The 23,001-nt window shown below is 43.8% G+C and overlaps 1 protein-coding gene across 1 annotated transcript in view; it reads left to right on the forward strand.

Moving 5' to 3' along the window:
- The window catches only part of GDPD4 (glycerophosphodiester phosphodiesterase domain containing 4), a 691,051-nt gene that overhangs the window by 314,505 nt on the left and 353,545 nt on the right, over positions 1-23,001 (forward strand). The window contains exons 3-4 of the mRNA XM_069639989.1: positions 16,405-16,508; positions 19,952-20,045. Of these exons, the coding sequence (XP_069496090.1) occupies positions 16,405-16,508; positions 19,952-20,045 (198 nt within the window). The remainder of the gene's footprint in view (positions 1-16,404; positions 16,509-19,951; positions 20,046-23,001) is intronic.

Below are 23,001 nucleotides of genomic sequence, written 5' to 3' on the forward strand. Positions count from 1 at the left end.
CCAAAAACCCTGCCCATGCTTCCTGATCCAGCTTCACTTTCCTCTTCCCCAGTGTAGCACGGTAATTAGCACGCTCCTGAACAATATCATTCTTAGAGCGGGTTGAGGATTTTAATGCAGTCAACACTGCATGTTTTGATTCAATATATGCCTCATCAAACCATCCTTTTCTTGTCAAAATCTCCTTCCCTTTATGCTCCTGCATTAATCCCTGCGTGAGAGCCCCCATTAGACCAACAAATCCAGCCACCACCTGCTCTGTATTACCCAAATGGTCCAATATATTCAGAATGTCATGCCACTGTTCTGCCAAAATATTATGGTGCAGCTTGAAGTCAGCAATTTTGGCCCAGCTAATTGTTCTTTCCACACATCCTCCACTTCTACTATGCAAGAGATATTCTCTTGCGTGGATACCACCCTCGATTTTAAACAAATTGGGCAGTGATCACTAGATGGGCCCTTAGATGGGCCCTTTGCTACTTCAAATTCCACAATTCTATCTCACAGGACCACTGAAAGACAGAAGTAGTCAATGGTAGATGATCCTGAATAGTTGTTAAATTTTGGCAATCCCAGAATATCCGGTAAAATGCACCCATTAACAACACACATCCCACATTCCCTGAGCCAAGCACAAAATTACAAACCCCTCACACACACATCTGTGCAGCCTGCATTTGGGGTTTTGGAATGTATACATTCATATCCTCCATTGGATCAAAAAGATCATCCGGCAACCCATTGCCCATTTTGAGGTTAAAATCACCCCCTAACACAAACATAATCATATTATCTATCCTCTGCCTTTGTTGATCATCAGCAAAGGCTTTAAGTTTTAACAGCCTATTTGCATTGGCCTTATGGGGCCTATAATAAAAATTGAGAATGGCTACCGGCCTCAAAAAAGTCAGCCTTACTGGCAGCATCTGTAAAAAATCCATCTTGGTCTCAATCATCTTTTGGCTGGTACCCCATATGATACATAGCCATCAATGAGGGGGGTTTCTAAAGCCCAGGTTTCCTGTATGAGGATCACCTCATGAGATTTCAGGAACTCCACGATGTGCGGGTTGACTAATTTCCCTCAGGTTCCTGCTATGTTCCAAGACAACAAACACATCACAGAAGAAATAGACTTCTGCAATGTTTGACCCACCTCCCACTCCTGTCTTAAGGCATTCCCTCTATCCCCTGACACCCCCAAATCTGATGTACCAGGAAGAAAACCTATCCGGCAATCGATTTCCTCCAAAGTTGAAAGCGCATCAAAATGATTTGATACCACAACTCTTGATGGGGCACATTCCCTACCTACTTTCAATTGTTGTGCTGCCCTCGATATAATCCTAGGATTCAATATCTGTCAGAAATGAGGATTATTCTTTGCCTTCAGAGGTGCTTCCTTTACCGCTTGGTTATTTTTTGCATATACCCAGAGGCCACTATTGCATTATGCACAACTTCCTAAATCCAAATAGAAAAACTCCAATGACACTAGTCTGCTCCCAAGCCTAGTGCCATTCAGTTTATTACCTCAGGTCAGGTTGGAATTGGTCAGATGGTCTAGCAAACAAGGGTCTGCAAGGGAGATTACAATACAATCCCCAACCTCGGATAACAACATATAGAGTCCCTGAGCATCCCATGACAATTGTAGCCAACTTCTCAATAGCAAAGGCAGCTGTAGCTGCTGCTAACGCTTGTTCACAAGGAAACTGTCCTTGCATGACAGAATCTAACATACCACTATAATACGCTAGAGGTTTATGACCCATAGAACTGTATTGTGTAAGAACTGCCATCATCATTTGGCCTTCAGAGTGTGAAAAAAGATAAAACTCTTTTGTGTAATCGGGGGTCGCTAAAACAGAGGCGGTAGAAATAACATCTTTTAGTTCCTGGAAACTGGTAAGCATCTCGTCAGTCCAAATAATGGTATTTTTCAACCGTTGGGCTTCTTTAAGGGCCTTCAGCAGTGGTTGAGTGTATGATGAGTAGTCGAAGATCCATGCCCTACAGTAATTACATAGACAGAGAAATGTTTGCATATCCTTAACAGTTACCGGCTGGGGTGTGCTGCGCACCACTCTGATGTGTTCTGGAGTCACTCTCTTACCATTTACTTAAATCAGCTGGCCCAGATACAACACCTCTCGCTGACAATACTGCAACTTCGCTCTGTCCACCTTATCCCCCTTGTCAGTTAACAACCGTAATAATGTGATATAATCCTCCCTGCACTGTTGCTTAGCGGTGCTACACACCAACACATCATCCATATACTGAATGATAGTACTTTGAATGTGAATGTTCCCTATATCTTCATTCAGAACCCTGTTGAAGATGCTGTTAGACTCACAGTACCCCTGAGATAGCCTACTATGTTGGAACAACCTCCCGGAAAATGTAAATGCAGTGAGGTACTGAGAATCTGGATGTAAATGGACAGAGAAGGCCAGATCCACCACAGTGAAGTGGGTGGTCAAGGTGGGTATGTTACATAATATGGTAGCAGGATTAGCAACTACAGGGAACTCTGCCTGTACCACATCGTCTGTGTCATCCTCCAACTGGCCCCCCTTTGATTTCTTCACTGGATAAATAGCTGTATTGCATGGAGAGTTTGATGGAACTATAATATCCTGGTCTAAGAGGGCCATGATAGTGTCATAGATTCCCTCCTCAGCTGTCTTGGATAAGGGGTATTGTTTAACTCTGAGTACCACTGCACCTGGTTTCAGTGTAATACGTATTGGCGCAACACTCCGCAAGAGCCCTACATCATGTGGGTTACTCATCTATAATTTTTCAGATGCCTACGATAAGACTTCTGAAGCGAACAAAGGGGCGTTCCCTACCAAAAGCATGGGGCATAAGTGCCGGTACTGTATCATTATCTCTCAGGGGACACATACTTCCAACATGATCCCCCATAATTTTCTGTATTCTTCAAAAAATCCTCATATGTTCTGTCTCTCGGGCTGTGTGGGGTCAATAAACAGAATCATCTGCCACTATCCTCTATCGGAATCAGTTGCTATCATCACTACCCTTTCTTTTGACACCAGTACTCCTTCTATGCCAAGAATGATAATAGCCTCTTAAGTGAGTTCCTAGGGCTGAGCGGGCCTGAACAAAAATTTGGAGGTTACCCGCCAGTACTGGTTGGCCACCTGCAGCACTGCATTGAGAAGTGTTGTGATTCCATATATGAACAAATCAGGAGTCACCAGTGTTCCTCTCACCGCCGTTTCACTCTCTAAAGCATGTATGGTTAACATAACCCTCATGTAAAACACGCCAGGGGTTGACCATGCCACACCTGTTTTGGTGCACAAGATGGTAATGTTGAGCTTACTTAGGATATCCTGACTCAATAGATTGATGGGGTCACGGTGGAAAGCAACAATGGTACCCCCATCTCTCTACCCCCTACTTCAATAGTTAGTTCCTTTTGTAAATCGAACCGATGTGTGTCCATTACCTCACCTGACAAAAGGAATCCACCCTCGCTAATGCATGATTTTGTTGCAAGGTGAATGCTTTATTGCCTATCTCCATGCCCACCAACGGTTCCTCTTCTGGGCTGACAGTGACCAATGGAACTGGGCAAGTTAAAGCTCTCTGTGGGCTGTCTTAATCGGGATATGTATTTGTTCCCGTGAAAAATAATGGGTTCACTCCGACAACAGTGCCCCCTTAATGTTTCACCGTTCCATTGGGAACTGAGTTACTGTTCTGTACTTGGAGCCGTATATCGGCGCACCTCCAGGACCTGCAGCTGGCAGCTGTAGAAATGAAGGTGGGGGGAGCAGATGGGGCTGTGGGAAGTGGCACACCATATATAACTGCTGGGGGTGCTTGCACATAGGGCTGAGGGTATGGGGCCGGGTCACTTTGGGGGTATGAGTACTGCTGCTACCGTGGGTATGTGGCTACATGTCTGCTTCAGCACTCCCTATAAAAATGGCCCATGCTCTCACATGTCCAAAACAGTCCTGCTCCTCCCCTCCAAGGCCCCATTCCTCCAAATCCCCCCTTCCACCTCAGGCCCCAGAAAAAATCCTCCACTCCCTCCTGATACTGATACCCTCCTGAAAACCCCCTTTGGTACTGAGGCTGGTACCGCCCTGTCCAATCATACTTACTCCCCACCCAGGTGCTGCTTGTACATTTGCCTCGGCTGTTCTGTGCTCCTTCTGTCCCGCTGTCTGTACTGCCATCACTGCCCCCTCCGGTGCAACTTCCACAAGCTTCTCTGCACTAATTTTGCTTCCGCTCTTTGAGTTCACTGCGCCGTTTCCTTCTATTTTTCTTTCAACCATTTGCAATGATGTATAATAATAGACTGTATTTCCAACCAACCCTTAGTTTCAATCCCAACTATCTTATCGAGAGCCTTTTGTACCTCCTTGGGGAGTCCTCTCTTTACTACGAAATAAAAGAATGGAATTGCTCAGGCCCAAGAATCTCCCGTTTCCGCCCTCCACATTTCCTATATTTGCAAAATATACTGAGCAGGATCTTTATCATCCCACATTGTTTGTTGCATTATTGATTGAAGATCAGGCATTTCCGGATATGCACGCTGCAGCACCACCCACACATGGAACTTAATGTCATTGAAATGTGCCCTATCGTGGCTATCATCCCCGAACCTTTCTTCCAGAATCCAGCCTTAAACCAAATATCGTCAGCCTGCTCCCCCGGTATCAAAACAAATACACTCTTCAAATCCCCTATGGCTAGGGTTGTGCCAGCTGTCTGCTTCTCATATAGGGATACGCATATATCCACTAACCCGCTCTAGCAGTGAGAGACGGGAGTGTCTTAATGAGATTATTTTTGCCCATGTGGGCCCATTGTATTTACAGGGCCTTCCTGGTCCCTTGTGCAATAATGAAATCTGCACCCCCACTTTTTTGGCCATTCTCTTCTTCCCCACCAATGATGTCTTTGCCACTGTCATATACCCACACCCATTTCATAGCCTAAGTTCCCACAAGCTCTCCACTCATGGGAAGATTGCGGGTGGCTGCTCCTCATCCTCCAACTCATTGGCGGTATCCCACTCCTCTTCCCCTATTTGCATACGGTCATACTCATCATCTGATCTTACTGTTCCATAGACCAAACCATCTGTCTGCCTTCTATTTCTATCCTCCCTCTCTTTCCCTATATGCACGTCCTTAATAGCAGTGCTATCTATTTGAAATAGAATGTCTCCCACTCTTCATTCATCGGTTGCTCCAGGTGTCTGTTGTTCGTCTCTCCTATCTAACTTCAACCACTTCTGCCTTCCTCAACGCTTCTTCTAACTCCTTCTGTGGTTTCCTATCTATTTCCTCCACTGCTCTAGCCCTTGCAGCGGCAGACGCTGTGGGGTTAGGGAGGTTCTGCTACTAATGCGGTGCAGGTGATAGGGGAGCAGGAGCGGGCAAAGGGATATAAGTGGGGTTTCTATATCCTGAAGGCTGAATGGGTGGGGTAACACCCTAATGGGGGAGGAGGCTGACTTGTTTCTGCAATGGACATTGGGGCGAGGGGTACTTGGGAGCTATGATCATTCGGTGTGGTAGTGGGTTGGACATAAGCTGCGGGTGACATATTTTCAGTCTTAGAAGAGTTGACAGGGACATCTTCCAAATCTTCCGCTATCTTCCATAAATCTCACACTTCCTTTCTATTTTTCAACCTCTTTCCTCTGTATTTAGCTGCCAAAAAGGTGTACATATGACTCAAGATATCCTTATTATTCATTCCCTGTTCCGGCCATGACTTATACATTCCTCCCTGTGTTATACTAGGCGAAGAGAACCGTATAACGGTAGAAAGGGCAGCTAGAGGCTGGAGGTAAATGTACTACTTTCCACCTAAACTCGGGATTGGGTGGAGCGGTAATGTGGTGGTAATAGCATTACAGCTGCATTTTTACCACACCACCCAATCTCTGAGGCCCATAGGGATTTACACTGCCACTTGTAATTCCGATGGACCAATTAGCAGTAACAGTAATTCAGTTGGGCAGTATTCCGGCAGATTAACCACCTGAATACCACCCACCGCGTAAAAAGGCCTATTGTGTTTAGACTAATTTTGTATAGGTGACTCTCACGGTTCCAGAACACTCTTTTCCTTTGATTGTACATCATATGGCTATCCAAAACTGTTTTAAAATAATTTCTTGTGCTAATTCAAATTAGTTTCATTTAATTGAATTGTGAAAGCCTCAAGAGTCTTGCAAACAGCCCTCAGAAGCACCTTTGCTTGATTGTCCATTAACTGGGCACGTGCTGGACTTTATTACCAAGTTTATGCCAAGAAGTAATGAGTAAGGCATTTGGCTGCAGTTGAAGCATGGATTTTGGAAAACAGATCTCCTACCATGTGAATAGTTTAGAATTGATCTCATGAGAGGCCCGTACTTGAGGCCTATTTTAAATGTTACATGTATTTTTCCTTAAGAGTATATCTCTCATGTGAGTGGGGCACCTTATTAACCAGAGGCCTTGAACAGATGGTCTTTGTGTAGAGCTTTTAATATGTTTCGTTAGTGGAAGATGAATAAGTCTGTTTATCTCCAAAGGGCAAGCTAATCTCCTGGGATTTCAACCCTACGCCCGTTAACAATGTGTGCAGGGCTAAACAGAAGTAATCATGCTTTAAGGTTCCCAGGAAGAATCCAAAACTAGCATTGCCAAAACTATATTAAAAAAACTATATTAAAACACCAATTTGCTCATGCAGATTTGAACAGCAATATATTCCTTATTTTAAAATGTCACATATAACTATAACACATCTTACCGTCATCCCCATTTGCATTGAGTCCTATTGAACTCAATTGGGAATGGGGATTAACATTTTTCTGGCGCCTGACTTCCAGGAACACCGGAGTTGTAATGAGGCCCATAGTGTATTTACAATAGGCTTCTATTTCTATTTACAAGTGTATTACAGTATTTTTCTTACATATATTTTCAACAGGATAGCCGATTCGATTTTGCTTACTGTTAAAAAAAAGAAACACAATACATCTTGGCTCAAGAAATTACAATTGAATGAATTAAGCCCTATTGAAAAGCTTAGCAATATTTTCCAGGTAGTGTATGAAGCTGTGATGATTCTTTGGCTTTCTTCCATTCTGCTATTATTGATTAGGTACAATGCTGTTCTGCATTTCGCAGACTCCATTTCTCTTTATTTGTAAAGTTCTGTACAGTAGCTTGTCTCAATGCAGTAAGGTACAATTTTCGGATGAAAGTAGAAAGATTTATTTTGAAAAAGGTCTTATAGCATTTCTTGCTGTGTGTTTAAAATTGATCACAACCAATCCTCAGTTTGTGGCAAAATCTGCATCATTTATCGGGTGAGGTCTCTCAGATGAGAAGACAACTACCTGCATGTTACAGGCGCACCTTTGCTTGGTAAACAAAGAAGTACACAGCCCATGTTAATGGAGCCAGGCACCATCCCATTGCCTCTAATCACCATTTTCCTCACCAGATAAAAGGCACTTTACACACATTCATGAAATAGTACTATTTAATGAAGTGATGACAATCATAAATGGAATACCACAGAGAGAAACAGGAACAATCAAATACCAAGAAGAAAGAAACATTAATTGATAGTCCCTAAGAAACAGTAAGGATGAAGGCTAAGCAACATAATGAACATTTTCAAGACAAGAGCAACTCACCCACCAAACCATAATAAGACCTTTGGAGGAGAGCCACTGTTCACGTTCAGATTCACATTCTTTCCATGTGGGGTTCTGATGGTAGTAAAGAGGTTTTTGACCCTGCCTAGCTGATATATAAAAATATCTGTAAATTAAGATAACAGGTATTCAATATCTGTTTGCTAGGATTACAAGAGGTCAGTGGAAATTAGACAATTTTCTTGTCCCTCTTCAGACAGTAGACGGGCTATAGTGACCATGCAGTTTTTATCACAGTCTTTCTGTTACGCTCACCTGATATCCACGGGGACGCCACCCAGCCGGGCTGCTCGCTTGTATACTTCTCAGTGGTTCCCAGAAGTGGTCTGCGGGGAAGGTTCCGCCTTGTTGTAGAATTAGGCATGCTCTCCGACCTGCCTTCTTTGCAGGGGCGCATTGTCTTTCATGGGCGTGTGCGGTCCAGTTGCGTCACTGACGCCGGCCTGTTTAATGTCTTTCAGGTAGGTCTTATTGCTGTTTTTTCGTATTGTTGTTATTCCTGCATGCCTTTCTTTGTTTAGTAATGTCTCTTTTCTCCCTTAGATATGCAGAGCTTCAGCATGGTGAACTGACTTTGTTGAGCCTCGCCGGTCAATGATGGCGCGTAATGAGCGCTATGATGCGGTAAGTAAGCGCTATGCGCATCGCTGCGATGTATTGCCTTTGCTAACCTGTTTTCCTTCTTTTCTCGTAGGTCGTGGTTTATTCTCAGCGTATGTGGAATTTCCAGGGTGATGCAAGCCGAGAGGCGACCAGCCAGGTAAGCCTTTTCAGCAGTTCGTTGTTTTACAATGTCTCTAATGCCTTCTTTAATGTTGTCTTTACCTTCCTCTTTCAGGTCTATCGGTCCGGGAGGCGTGCGGATCCGAGGAAGCTGTTCACAGGAGCTGTGAGCGGATAAAGATGAAGATTGCAGGTAAGATGCTGCTGCTAACAGTGTTCCTTTGGTCTCCTTGCAGGTTCTGCTTCTCCGAGGCTCGTGGGTATAGTTGGACACAGTGAGCGTCACGTTGCACATTGCAAAGTAATGCAAAGTGTGTTGTCTTGTTCGGGTGTGGTTTAAATAGCCACAACAAAGTAGTCCAGGTAAAATAGTCCCTAGGCCACCACACCCAAAACGCTATACCGCATAGCTTGGTTCCTAGGAGCCACGCTATGTGGATGCCTCCATGTTGGCTGAAAGCCTCAACAAAGTAGTTCCCTGAACACATGTCTTTCACGGTGTATGAGCCTGGTGTCATAGGGCTTTTGACTGGCCCCAAGAGGGCATTTAAAGTGGATGACAGGCCTTAGAGACCCGAGTCCTGATCCCACCTGGCCAATGGGCTTGCCAGTGGGGATTCGGGAAGAGGGTCGTGACACTTTCTTCTTCTCTTTAAAGAGATTTACATGGCACACTGGCTCTTGTTTCCTATCGGGTTGGGAAACTAAGTAATCACCAGGGGCGTAGCTAGGGGGGGTTTAGGGGATTATAGCCCCAGGTCTTTTGGTTGTAGCCCCGGATAGAAGCTCAGGGGTCACAACCAAAAAGGTTACCTAGCTCCCAGTCCCGACAGTCCCAAAATTAGAGTAGCCCCAGATCTTTTCTAGACCTAGCAACACCCCTGGTAATCACACAGGCCTTTTCACTCCAGGATTTTGTATGCGCGATGCCACTTGGACAGCATCTTATTTTCCGTAGTTGGTAATAATAATAAAACTAATTGTCCCAACAAAATGGAACATTAAACATTTTTCGGTAATAGTGGGTTTTCTGACTTGCTTGAGCTTCCGAAAGATGTTTTCTCACTATCTCTTGTGTGGTACTCATATGTTTCTTTAAATGACTTGCCATTGCAGAGATGGGAAGGATAGCTTCCTCTCTGTCTTCCCATGTCTCTCTGAGCATATCGAGGACATCTCTAGGTGTAAAAATTTAAAGGGGGAAGACCCCAAAGAGCTCGGCAGGCTTTTTCTCACTGCAAAAATTAACTAGAGGATAATGGTGTCCCAATTCTTGCCATCCGCCTCCACAAGCATCTTCAGAATCCTCTTAAGGGTCTGGTTAAATCATTCAACAAGGCAGCTGGTGTGTGGGTGGTAGGCCGAAGTCTTCACAGTCTTTATGTGGAGGATTTCTTTAAATTCCACCATAAGTCGGAACATAAATGTAGTTCCTTGGTTCCTTATGGAACCCTACTAGGTCAAAAATGGTATGAGGTGTTTATGGATCTGATGGCTTTTGTTACTCCTCAGCGGAATATGCTTTTGGATATCTGGTTGCATAATGCACAATTATGAAAATATATTGGATCCCCAACTTTGATATCTCTAAGGGACCCACCATATCCATGCTAATGTGGGAACATGGAATGTTTATGATAGAGAGAGGTTGTTTTTGTCAAAGTTGGCATGTCAAAGTTCTTTACATCAGCGAATATACCCAACCAATAACATTTTGGGGTCACTTGACTCTGAGTCTTTCCAACCCCTTGGTGTCCAACGGTCAAGTGAGAATGAGCCAATTCTAGTACAATTCTCTGTTCAATCTAGGTATTACTAGTTGTTACCTGTACTTCCCTTACTGACTTAGATCGCCTCGATAGAACAGTCCCTTCATTCGAAAAAAGGAAGGCTCTGCCTGATCTCTTCCATCTGCCTCAGAGATGACTTTTCCAAAAGCTTCTGTTAATATTGTGTCATTTCTCTGGGCAAACGCTAAATCGGGTAAAGGCCCCACTTCTTCAAGTTCCTGAGGAGTTTTACTTTTCCTAGGTTGATCTGCCTCCCCAGAACCCTGAAATCCCATTTCTGTCTCTTTATGTTCTTGTATCTCCTGAACGATGGGGAATAGGGCTTTTTCCAGGATCCCCAGTGCAATTGTTTCTCACTCTTTCACGGTGTATGGGGCAGTTCAATGATTGAAGATAAGGATTTTTACATCGCCCCTATAATCTGGATCAATTATGCTGTCCATGACGTCCAGTCTGTCGCCTCGCTAGTCCTGTCTTTGAAGCTGGTCATATATATGTTCTTCGAGGTGGTGACAGAACTAACCTTGTAACAGAAGGGTCAGGCAAATTCAGGCAATTAATAAAATCAACACACACCTGACAGCCCTTTCCTTTCCTCACAGGGAGAGCACACGACGAGCAAGACAGACTGCACAATGAGTTAGCTATTCCAGGACGGCAGTTGAAGAGGAGTAGAAAAGCGGTGAGAACTGAAGGGAGAGAAGCTGCATTGTGCTTCTCGACCCAGACCCGCAAATCCTCAGTGAAAGGAATCATAAAACCACGAACAATAGCTGATGTGTGCTGTGGCCGATTTCAACAGTACACAGATCCCTCCTACACTGTGTCAAGCCCTGGGGCCCCTCCCGGCCCTCCTCACTTGTGTCTTCTATGGAGCTCTCTTGGGCCTCTGAATCATTCTTCCTTCATTGTTTCCGTGTTTCTTTGGTCTGCTTTTCCTTCTTCCGGTGAAGGTTGGTGTGAGCTCCATCGGAGGCCACCTTGGCCTGACAAGTCACCCAAGATTAGGGGAACCCCAAGGAGCAAGCTCCCTATGTCAGGGAAAAAGCCTCTTTGGCACAAAAACCCTGCTTGTAGATTAGAGTCTAGTAAACAGATACGGTCTGGCAATATCTTTCTTTTCAGTGTGTTGAGGATGGTATCCAGGTATCCAGGTAAGTAGACTTGCTGTGTGGAACACACAAAAAAGTAGAAAGTCTTGCAGAGGATCCAGAGTGTGACATTCTATGCAGCTGGTAGGATGGAAAGGATCCAGAGTCCAGAATATGAAAGAGATTAATACTTCCCCTATGCGGTAAGAACTGATGAGAAGAGAGGAATTTCGCTGATAACGGAGACCTGAATTAGAAATCTGAAGAAGGGTAAAGAGGGTAGAACGGAAAAGGAGCGGAGGGCCAGTAAGAGAAATCCTACCTAGATGAGAGTAAAACAGCCCTGAGATGCTGTGATAGAAAAACTGCAAGAAAGCAGTGCTTAGACTGACAGGAACACCGCGAGAGGGCGGTAACCTAAGTACATAAGCTGCTCAAAGGAAACCGTAAGAAGGCGGAGATATCAAGATAGGCCGTACATAAGGAACTTGCCAGCGATCAAGTAAAGTGTCTAAAGGCAACCAAAAAGGAAACCGCAAGGACGCAGTGAGGATACTGTCTGCAGCCGTGACGGGAACCGCTAAAGTGGGGAGAAGGCTGCAGACAGAAGAAAACATCAACTGCAGAAAGTGGTAAAGCGGGCAAAAGCGGGCTGAGGGCTGCCAAAGAAAGGGAGAAAGGTCCGTCAGAAAGCGGGTATGTATACACAGAGAGAGAGAGAAATAATAGATTAATAGAACCCAAAACGTGAAAACACTTACCCCAACACTGGTAAGGAATGGAGAAGAGTAATCGGAACAGGGAAGGATACCCGAAGGAGAAATATGAAGGTACAAGGCAGAAAATACTAGATACAAAACTAGAGGGACTAAAGAAGAGTAAGTAAATCACTAGACAACTGAGAACAGAGGTCAGGCAGCGTAAACCCAGGAGATGTATACAACGCAGAGTTGATCAGTCTCCACCTCCAGTTAAAGTGTCGACGGCCATCTTGGTGGAACACTAGACCGTTAAGATGGAAACTCAGACTCCATGTTACAAGTATTTCGATCTGTGCCAACACTTCCACGGGTGCAGCACTACACACTGATAGCCGGGATGGGGAGAGACACTTGCTACAGTGGTGCCGTCCTCGACTCCAGAGACAAGAAAAGCCAAGTGGTTCCTCACAGCCATTGAGTCGGAGGGAGAACCGATAAGAAACCGAACTGTGTTGAATGAAGGTTGCAAATGGCAAAATAAGGGGAATCAAAGAACTGTTAACACTGCAGGGGAAAGATAGATGCAGAGGGGTCCGACGTCACATGCTCACTCGAAAGACTCTTGTTGATCCCCCCCTTGCTGTTGATACTATTGATACCAGAAGGCCTTAGGAGAGCTGCAAGGAAAAGGTCAAAGCGGTCATACAGCGGGGTGAGTAAAACCCCCTGTACAGTCGAAAATCTTTGACCGGCAAATAATTGGGCAGCTAAGGGAAATAAATCCTGTATAGTGAGAAAGTAGAAGGAAGGTGAGTCTATTATGTGCCATCAACTTTGAATTAACTCAGAGATGGCTTTCACTCTGACAAAATCTATAGTATAGTCACCTGTGAGATGGAGCAGGATTTGCATTTTGTCCGCATAGCTGGTATACAAAATGTCCTTTTCGCCCAGCAGATCAAACAGGGGCTTTGTGAAAATATTAAAAAGAGTAGGCAACAAGCAAGAACCCTGTGGCACCCCACACAGAAGCTCAGTGGGAGATGATCATGGCAAAACTCTGTATGATCTACCCGATAAGGATAAAACCCAATCAGCTGCCTTCTTGCAGAAGGAGGCATTAACATGAACACTATTAAAAAGGATATAAAGATCAACGAAATCGAAAGCCGCCGATAAATCTAATAAGCCCAGCAAGGATACATGACCGGCATCCATCCTTTCTAGCATGCTAGACTTACGGTCCAAACGGGCCAATTCAGTACCATGATGAGCTCTAAACACAGATTTTCTAGAGCCCAGATGATTATATTCATCAAGGTGAGACTGAACTTGTAAATAGGCCAAACAATCCAATAGTTTCAGAAGAAAAGGCAGCTTGTGATAGGATGATAGTTGTTATGAATACCTGGATCCAAAGATGATTTCTTTAACAGCGGGATGATCCAGTCCTGCTTGATAATCACAGGAACCAATGCAGACTGGAAAGATGCATTTCTAACACTAGTGTGCCTTTAACACAGTGATTTTCCTTTCTGATGCTCCTTCTCTCTCTGTCCTGGATATTTACAAGTATTGCTTTTTCCTCTCTTAATATCCGCTCCCTCTCCTGGCTGGGCCCGTTTATTTCCCACTCTTCTCTATTACATGAATGAGCATGGCAGTTACAATAATCATTCTTAGTTATATTCTTCTCTTCACTGTTACTGGGACGAGAATGATTTTGCCAATAACGAGTCACACTTGGATCCCACTCTTCAGTGTTACTGGGACGAGTTTGATTGTGCCAGTAACGATTCATACTTGAGTTCCACTCTTCCGTTTCATTGGGATGAGTATGATTAATGTATTCTTTATCTCTGATATCCCTCCCAGGTCTTCCGCTGTGCCCATCACTGCTTTTCTTTGGGGTTAGCGTCACCAGGCCTGTTCGCAGGACAGGAATCTCGCCTCACTCTGTCAGATTGGCTTCACTCTTCTCTCCTTCTCGCTCTCTCCCTCGGCATCCATCCTCTGATGTGGGAGAGTCTGTGGTCTTAGTGCCATTGCTGGACTGGACAGTCTACCGCAGCGCAGTCACGCCACCACACACTCTTGGGCTTCTTATCTGAGTTTTTCTTTCATCAGCTTCCCTGGGTATCAGCCATCATCGCATCCCTTTTCCACGACAGCTGCACTTTGCGGCTTTTCTTAGCTTCTGCAGCCGATTTCGAATCTATTGGTCTTCTCTATCTGTCTTGACTACTCCTTCTCTTTTTATGACGGACAGCTGGGCCTTCCCAATGTAGTTGTATAATCCTTCTTCACTCTCCATTAAGTGTGCGGTGTTGCTCGATCACTCTTCTTTATCTCAGTATTACCAGCGTCAGATGCTTGAGTAGTCTGTATTACTCGATCACTCTTCTTCTTCTCAGTATTTGTGATACCAGTTGCTTTTACTTTTATTGCTGGTGTTATTCCACAAAAGCAAACAGCAGTGTGTTCTTCAAGGCCTCTTGGTTGTGTTACTGCTGCTGGTGTATTGTGAGGGAATGTTTTTGGGAGTTCCACTTTGAATCGGGTGTCCCTGCCCCCAAGGGGGGGTAGTCTCTCCCGGTGAGATCCCACTTGCCTCTATCCCTAGGGAGGGTATTGCGTAGTGGGCTCACCTCGCTAGCCTCACAAGGAAAGGCTCCCCCCTAAGGAGAAGGGAGACAGCACTTTCCCAAATATTAACATGTTTGTAACATTTAACTATATATACTGAGTTACACTGCTTTAGGAATAGGATGTGAAGATAAAGGGTAAAACTGCAGCTGCAACCTCAGTCGCTCCACTGCGGTCCCAGGTCTGTTCAAACAAAATGTTTCCTAGGGTAAGAATGGCTGTATACATGTTCAGTTTTCATAAGCACAGACGCCCTCATTATATATAATTACCCTATCATTTTCTTGTTTGAGCGCTTCTTTATTAGCACCCAAGGTGGTGTGGCATCCAATCAGGTTGCTTGGATCCCTGACTGAATCTCACAATTCATGCCTGCCCCACCATCTTCCATGTCACTTCCCAGTGCTCCTTTGGTCAGCTCCCTTCGGCTCGCCTGTCCTCTCTCACTTACCTTTATGTTTTCATGCCACTGTGCTGCTCCTCCAACACTCATGGCCGCCATGGAAATGGAAAAGGGGCTCCACACGTATCCATCCCTGCCTTCCATTTCCATGGTGGCCATATTGATTATTTGTTTCCACAAAAAGGTTGCAGAAAGCACTTAACCCGTTCATGGAAATAAATACATTGCTATCAGCACCCCACTTTTCAAACCATGGCCGTGAATATGAATAACAATTGCAGTGGGCTGAATCAGCCTGGTAACAGCAACGGGGACCAGCATTAACTTGGGGCCCGTTTGTTACTGCCCGATCCAGCCCGCCACCACGAGTCTTATTGCTATATCCAACTCCAGAAGTATACTAAACATACTACCGTAATTGTTCTCTCCTTAGCAACTAATAAATGTGAATTGTCACCAAGACTTTTCAGAAGAAAGGAATCTGAAAAACTGGACTTGCGTTTCAGTAAATATTCTAGTAGTGGCTGGAATTCTGCTCTGTGCATGAGTTGGGCGGCAACACAGTGACATCACAGCTCACTTTGTATTACGTTATTGTAGATAAGTATGCCATTTTCCTATTTCAGGTGAGTAGGCATATCCTAATTGGACTGTAAAAAGACAATTATGTAAAAGTTTGTATACAGATTCTGCAGGCTTCGTCTACCTTTTAAAATACAGGGCAGGCACAGGAATGAGTAATGCTTCTAGATTTGATCAAACCTTAATCCTAATGAATACCATAACAGGTGTGACCAATCGCAGAAAGGTTCTGAGCCTCTTCAATCATGCTTAAGTGAATATCTTAGTGAAACATACGCCTGGTAAATATGTCACAGTTTTCTCAGTGGTGCCATGTAGAGGTTGTGTGTAGCTGCCAGTGTTATCCCTTATTTGCTGCTTTGCACTCGTGATTTTAACCAATATGACTTTTCAGAGAGCTACACTTTCAATTATAGCAGCTAGTTGATTGTTCTTATCAATCTATGTGTATTACTTTGCTTTTTAAATATAGTTTGTCTGAAAAATGTAGAATGGCAATGAGGGTAGAAGTCGAGGGGGCAGAGCGATGTGTGATGTTATGCCCTGTGATGCCATGATGAAAGGAACTATCCTGTCCCTTCAGCCACCCCTATGATTTTGCCGAGATGTCGCCACTGGGTGGATTTTTGCTATAACCGTTCGCTTATTGCTGCTCTTAACCTCTCTACAGCAGCTCACCTTAAGGCACCTGTGCCGCTGATGAACGTGACATTTACGAAGTGTATTTTGTTTTCCTTTTTAGTGGGAACACGTGTTCTTTCTAGTGCTGATAAGCACGTTCTGCCTGTCTCTGATATTCCTCTACTTCTGGGGTGAAGCACAGAATGACTACAACGACTTTGACTGGTAAGTTACTGATACAAGTCCCCATTTCTACTGCTGAGGTTGCTACATTGAGCAATTGCCACAAGGCCGAGGGAACACACAACTACTGACATTGGAATATTGTCAAAGGATTGTATTAAGGAAAAATAAAACCTAAGACTTTGGCATTAAAATTGGTTCAGGATGGGTTTAACAGAAAGTCTCTTGAGAAATGTAGCCTTACAAGTATATTAAAGCCAGAAAAAAGAAAGGCATACGGGAAGGTCGCTTGCTTTGTTATTTCTATATCTCAGTTCTTACCCATTCTTCTGGGGACTACAAGGGCTCTCCACCTCATTTGGGAATTAGGGCTTCCTCTCTTTGCCAAGTGTCTGAAAAGTCCTCCCCTTCTTGGGCTTTCCTTCTCTGTTACTTCCTTCTTCCAGGGTGAAGGGGCTCTCACCCTCTCTTATACCGCCAGGCCCACTTCAGGAATCAAAGTCCCTCTTTCTCTCGCACTTTACTTCACAGTAACACTGACTTCTGGCCTCATGGACTCTCCTCCCGATCACTGGAGCACACCCCTCCATTATGATTCAAGAGGATTTCCTCTTCTGTTACACATCCCCTCTTCCTGGGATCAAAGTCACTGTCTCTCTGTCTTGCTACCTTTCACCCCTCCTTTCCCTTGGTTCAGGGTCTTTCCTCTGGGCTCACAGGGCTTTCCTCCCTCTCACTGGTGAACAGCTGCTTTCTGTCTTCAAGGAGCTCCCCTTCCCGGTGCTCGGTAGTTCCCTAAGAAGACGTCTCAGCACTCAGGCCAAAGAGGCTCTGTGTGATTTGTAGCCTCAATTCTAAAGACCTCACATGCCTCCCATTGAGCACATTTCCAAATTGATTAGATAACCGGTTTCCTAGTCCAGGCCAGAGGAAGGAAGATTTGAAAAGGCTTGCCGCCATTTTGCATTTCTTTCAGTTTGTTTCCAGTGCAGGGGCTGGCGTTTGCTTCTGCTCTGCTTGTCTCTTGAATCCTGGCTGCCCCCCCCCCCCCGTAAAGATGTTAGAGTTGAAGGTTTCAGGTGTTGGAAAGGACATCATAAGGTACAGGAAAACTCTGGCAAAGATCCCACCTGTGATCATTTTTCCTTTGGGAAGGGAGCATTTCTCTCATTAATTACTGCAGGGAAGAGATAAAGGAGTTCTCCTTTACAAACTCTGCGATAGACTTTTCCCTTCAAGGACCCGCACCTGTTGTCTAAGGGTCATCCTGAATGTGCTATTGTTTCCCCATAGCATATCCTGCTCTGAATCCCTGGTAAACATTCTGGAATATCTCAATGTTTTGGAGTTCTAAACAGGATGCATCCTGGGAGGTGCAGTCCTGAATATCCTCTTTCTTTGGGATCAAGGGAATAGTTAAGAGACGTTCCACCGAAAATCCAGGCTCTGATTTAGAGAGAATCTCTGGCAAGGTCTTTGGGGTGAATTCTGCGGGGCTTGTTTGCAAGTGCCTCACCCCCCTTGTTCTTTAATTCTTTAATTTTTCTCCTGACGCCTGATCAAACGTAGGATGCTTAACGGATGTGATTGGAATGTGTTTCCAGGCCCTGTCTGTCTTACTCTCAAGCAGACAGTGGGCAGCAAACAATGTTCTCAACCCAGCTTCACTTACATGTCCCTTACACAGCAATATTGTGGATTTGTTAAATTTGAGCAAATGTATGCTTTATTATTATGCTTTATTATTTTGCACTACTACTTTATTATCTATTATTACATGCTCCTACAATGTAGGACGATGTCTGTATGAAAAACATATACAACTATTCCACATGGAAATGTATTGCATGAATTGGCAACTGGCAATTAATATTACTGGACAACTGCCCATTAATGTGATTGAAGATTGATTGTTATTAATCATGGTATTTCGTGATTTTATGTTTGTAATGAATGTGAGCAAATTAATATTAATCATTTGTTATTTGTTATGAACTATGGTATTTTGTGATATGAATATGTGAACAGGTTTTTTAATTTGTTTTCAAATTGTTTCGGTAAAGCAAATATTTACAATCACTTTTTGATGTTATTCATATGATTGTTTTGTAATAGATGCAACGCAAGATGATATTTTTCTTCTGTCCAAGAACACAATATAACAACAACTACATTAAGATGGACAAATAACCTACAAAGCCGCCCAGATTCGCATACGACATCCGCTCCATGCAAATAATCATCAACATCTAGCAAAGGGGTACCCAGACATGGATGAGGGGCTGTTGACCAGCACCTCTCGCCTGCAAAACAATTAGCCTTTTGGTGTTGCAAACAACCTACAAGCCAGGAAACCCAAGAGCCACCTTATCCCAGGATCCATAACCTCTTGAGATTGGCAACCTTGCTCCGAACCATTGTTTTCCATTGTACGCCTTAGGATCCACACATTAAGCAGGACCCTCACTCAACCTAGTCTACTCATTCAGTGTAGTATCTGCGGCAAACATACACCCTAGTCCTGGACTCTCCACTGTCTGATCCAAGTCTAGCCACAAAATGTAATTGATTACTACCCTACACTGGACTATCGCTAGCCTACAACGCAAACCTCTCAACCAAGTATGGATACAGCCTTTTCTCAGCCCTTAGTTTCCCCACTGGAAATAAATGAAAGCACCTGCACTGCTGTACAATGCAACACAGAATCTACTCTGTATGTCTCCGATACAAACATGGATGCAGGACAGGCGTCCAAGTTTAAACAGAAAAGAAAGAGAATCATCATTAATAGGACTTTAGTCAAAAACCAAACGCCCTTCATTTAACTATTAATAATTTAATAATAATAATAATAATATTGACCCATGACCAACCACCACCAGTGGTCCAAAAGGTTACCACAGTCCATAACCTAGGGGTGATGGTCACCTCAGTTGCATTGTTACAAATCTGCATTAATCCAGTCCACTACCAATCCCTTTTCCTAGGGGAAATAGACCATCTCTTTATTGCCATCCAAACAATGGGAGCACAGTAGCTCTTCCACCACTGGGAGTAGAGGCTGTGCCTGCCTTAGCTCCGGGACACACGAGTAGAAGACAGTGGATTACTCGTCCAGCCCTCTCCTTCCCACCCTATGGGCAGCAGTGTGAAATCTAATTTCCTTTTGAGTAACATCTAAACATTGCTAGCCAGCCATTGCTTGCTGCTTACGTAGAAAATTATCTTTCTATACCAAACCAAGTTGTCCATTGCATGTTCAAATCTGTAGTCCCTTTTGCAGAATTTCACATCCAGGGGCTAAAGGGATTCTGGAATCAGATTTGTTATGAATCTAATGCCCTACCCATGAACCCACATAAACTCTTTTGGATCTGTGCATTTTTAGTTGTATTAGCTTGCAACAGTGCTGTCAAAATAAGTGTATACCAAAAATGAGTGTATGAAATGTTGCAAATAACTGGACCTTTCCTGTGTTTTAGGTATACCTATGGAAATGTGGGATACTGGTTCCTCTGGTCGCTCCTAATCTTAGTTGTCGCAGCAGTCTTGTTTACATACATTGCAGTGTTACTGGTAAGAAGTGTTGCTAATTGTAAATTCCCTGCAAAGTTATGGCCTTAAAAAACAGAAAAGTGGACTTGGACCAAAGGTGTATTGTCTGAATGTAAATTAGGGCGAGGTCTTGCCTGCCCATCACTATTGCCTCTTCTGGAAGTGGGCTGCTTGTGTAATGACTAATGCTGCCCTCTTTCTAATTCCCTGTGTACGCAAAGCGAAGTTACGTTATGATGCTTTTATAATGCGGCAAATTACCACCGCAGTAGACTCAGAGCATCTCACTTTTTAATGTTATTTTGCCCCACTCCCATGTCTTCACATTACTTTAAATGCATAAGTGGATCTGAATCATTCTGAATGATTTTGAATAGAACGCCAGGACTGGCGATAGGCACAGTTTGACATCATGTGTAATTACACTATGCGAAGCACGGCTCATACTCAAAAGTATTCATTTTTCATAACTGGTGAAACACATGTGAGTTGCGTTTGCATTTGCATTTTCTAGTGCGTGCCCAAGACACAGAGGCACAGATTCACTTCATATTGGCATGTGTTACGTAATACGGGGAAGTGATGACCTACCACGACCGCTAAATACATTTCAAATATACTGCAAAACCCCAATAAAGTCACACCCCACACACTTGTCCATACTATGTGACATTATCTGACAACTCATTTACATATGGTGGCCCTGCAACCATTCTCTGCGCTTGTTGTGAATGGTGGGCAGTTGGTAGGATGTGCCTGTGTTTTTTGCACTGTTGCAGGTTAATGGGTGGATTTCCGTTTTGTGGTGTTGATATGTTTTCATTTCATAAAGTAGTGCACGTAAGCCCAACTGAAGTGGATCTCCAAGACCATTATCCTCAAGGTACTTAGTAATCCGGTAGAAGACCACCCGCTAAAGACCTTTAAATAATGAGGTCTGAGGGAAACCAGGCAATAGTTTGCTGGGATATTTTAGTCAGCAGAGTTTTTTTTTTAAAGGGTAACAAATTTGAAGGTGGAAGGGAACAGTCCACCAGCCAGAGTGGGGCTCAAGAACTTGGAAATAAGGACAGGTGAATTGCACTAAATTCTTGACCGTTTGATGAGCAAACAGATCAAGAGGAGCGTATTGGCGCTGCAAAGGGTGGGTGCTAACGTGATAATTTAGTTGGTGGTGTAGGGGGGGAATAGTCAATTGTCAAAGGGATAGGAGGAAGAGATTTGACAGAAAGAGGAAGGAGGGGAGAGAGGGAGAGGCTGTGACAGTGTTAAGAGTTTTTGGGACTTTAGAAGAAACGTAGTGAGCAAAGTCATTACCAGAGAGGATGAAAGGCAGCGTATATTGGCTTGGTAGGTGTGAGAAAATCTTGGAGTAATTGAACGTTTCTGGGAGTGATTGAAAGTGGAGTGGATTAGGCTTGTGAAGTAGGAGAAGTTGGCAGAGTCCATTGCACAGATGACAGCAGTAAGGGATTTTTTGTAGGCTAGGAGCAGAGTGGGTTCCGTGATTTGCACCAGGATCATAGGTCACAGTGCATGTTTGATTTTAGGGTCTGGTTCTTAGAAGTGATCCAGGGATGAGGGCTGGGGCAGGAAGGTGTCAATGTGCATGCAGAATAGTGTTGGACAAAGGAAGTCCTAAGTGCATAGTGAAAGTCAGAAAAAGCATGGTCAATGGCATGCATACGAGGGAGAGACAGTAGAGAGAACCTCACATCATTATGGTAAGGGACAAGATAGTCTTGGTTGAATTTACTCATGGTCATTTAAGAGGGGAGGGAGGAGTAGAGGGAGGAGGGACCAAGACATTAAAGTGAACAGCAGAGTGATCAGAGGGATGGGGGTTCAACAAAGTGGTCAGAGGTGGAGAGCGAAGTAGAGAGAAAGTCGAGTGTTCGCATCGGCTGGTAGTCGACGGTGTGGTCAGATAGGGGAGGAAATAGGGGAGTTCAAGGTGGGCTGCTGAGAATGGTTTGGGAAGCATAAAATCCTACTGCATGACAATGCAGATGTCTTAGGGAAGTGACTTAAGGAGAAGGTTCATGTTGTGGAAGGAGTCGAGACCAGGGGGTCAATAGAGAACCAGAACAGTGAGGGGATAGGAGGTAGGAGTTGAATAGTGGCATATTCAAGAGAGGAAGAAGTCTGCAAGAGCGGGAGTGGGAGAAAGTAGCAAACTCTGATAAATGCTGTTCCGCCTCTTTTAATAAAGAAAACCTGTTATTGTATTTTAGTTAAAAACAAGTTCAACCTTAACAATATAAGTTACTGAAACCAAGTGAACATAAAGAAAACATCAAATGAAAAATGTGAACAGAAAAATTAAACCTTCCAAATACAAGTAAGCAATATCACAAGAAGACTAACTGAACATATTTTCAGTTAAGCTACATCTTATATAAAACCTGTTACAAAATATAGTTTTGTACACTAGAAATGCATAAGAAGACCTGAATATTACCAAATTAATGTTCCAAATTAAAGCTCAAGCCAGACTGTCTCCTAAGCTTAAGCTATTATGATCCCATTAACTGCAAAAGCCGCTGAGGTAGGATAACCACCAAGGGACCTCACCCACACATTTTCACTCTCAATAAGGCTCCTATTATACACAGTGTCCCTGAAGTACATGGTGCGCGTTAATATCAAATTCAGTCAATAAATTAGTAAATGCTTTAAGGACTCAAGTTCCTTTTGATCTTTACATAACCGACAGTAAGATGAATCAGAATCAATAATGTTGCGTCCCTTCAAAATCTCCTTAGTTGGATGTAAATTCCATGTGAAACGTAAACATTCCATTTGTGAATGTGGGTTGGGAAATATTTTCAAATACAGCGCAACTGCACCCAACAGTTTATGTTCGTGTTTCAAATGGAGCAATGACTCAACCATCATATTCAGCTAAAGTACAACACCAATCATATTGATGCAGAATTATTTTTACCTTTCCTAGATTATCGACTTGGTCAACTGG

Source organism: Ambystoma mexicanum, chromosome 7q (genome assembly GCF_040938575.1).
Source record: "Ambystoma mexicanum isolate Mex_15411 chromosome 7q, UKY_AmexF1_1, whole genome shotgun sequence".
In the NCBI taxonomy this organism is placed as follows: domain Eukaryota; kingdom Metazoa; phylum Chordata; class Amphibia; order Caudata; family Ambystomatidae; genus Ambystoma; species Ambystoma mexicanum.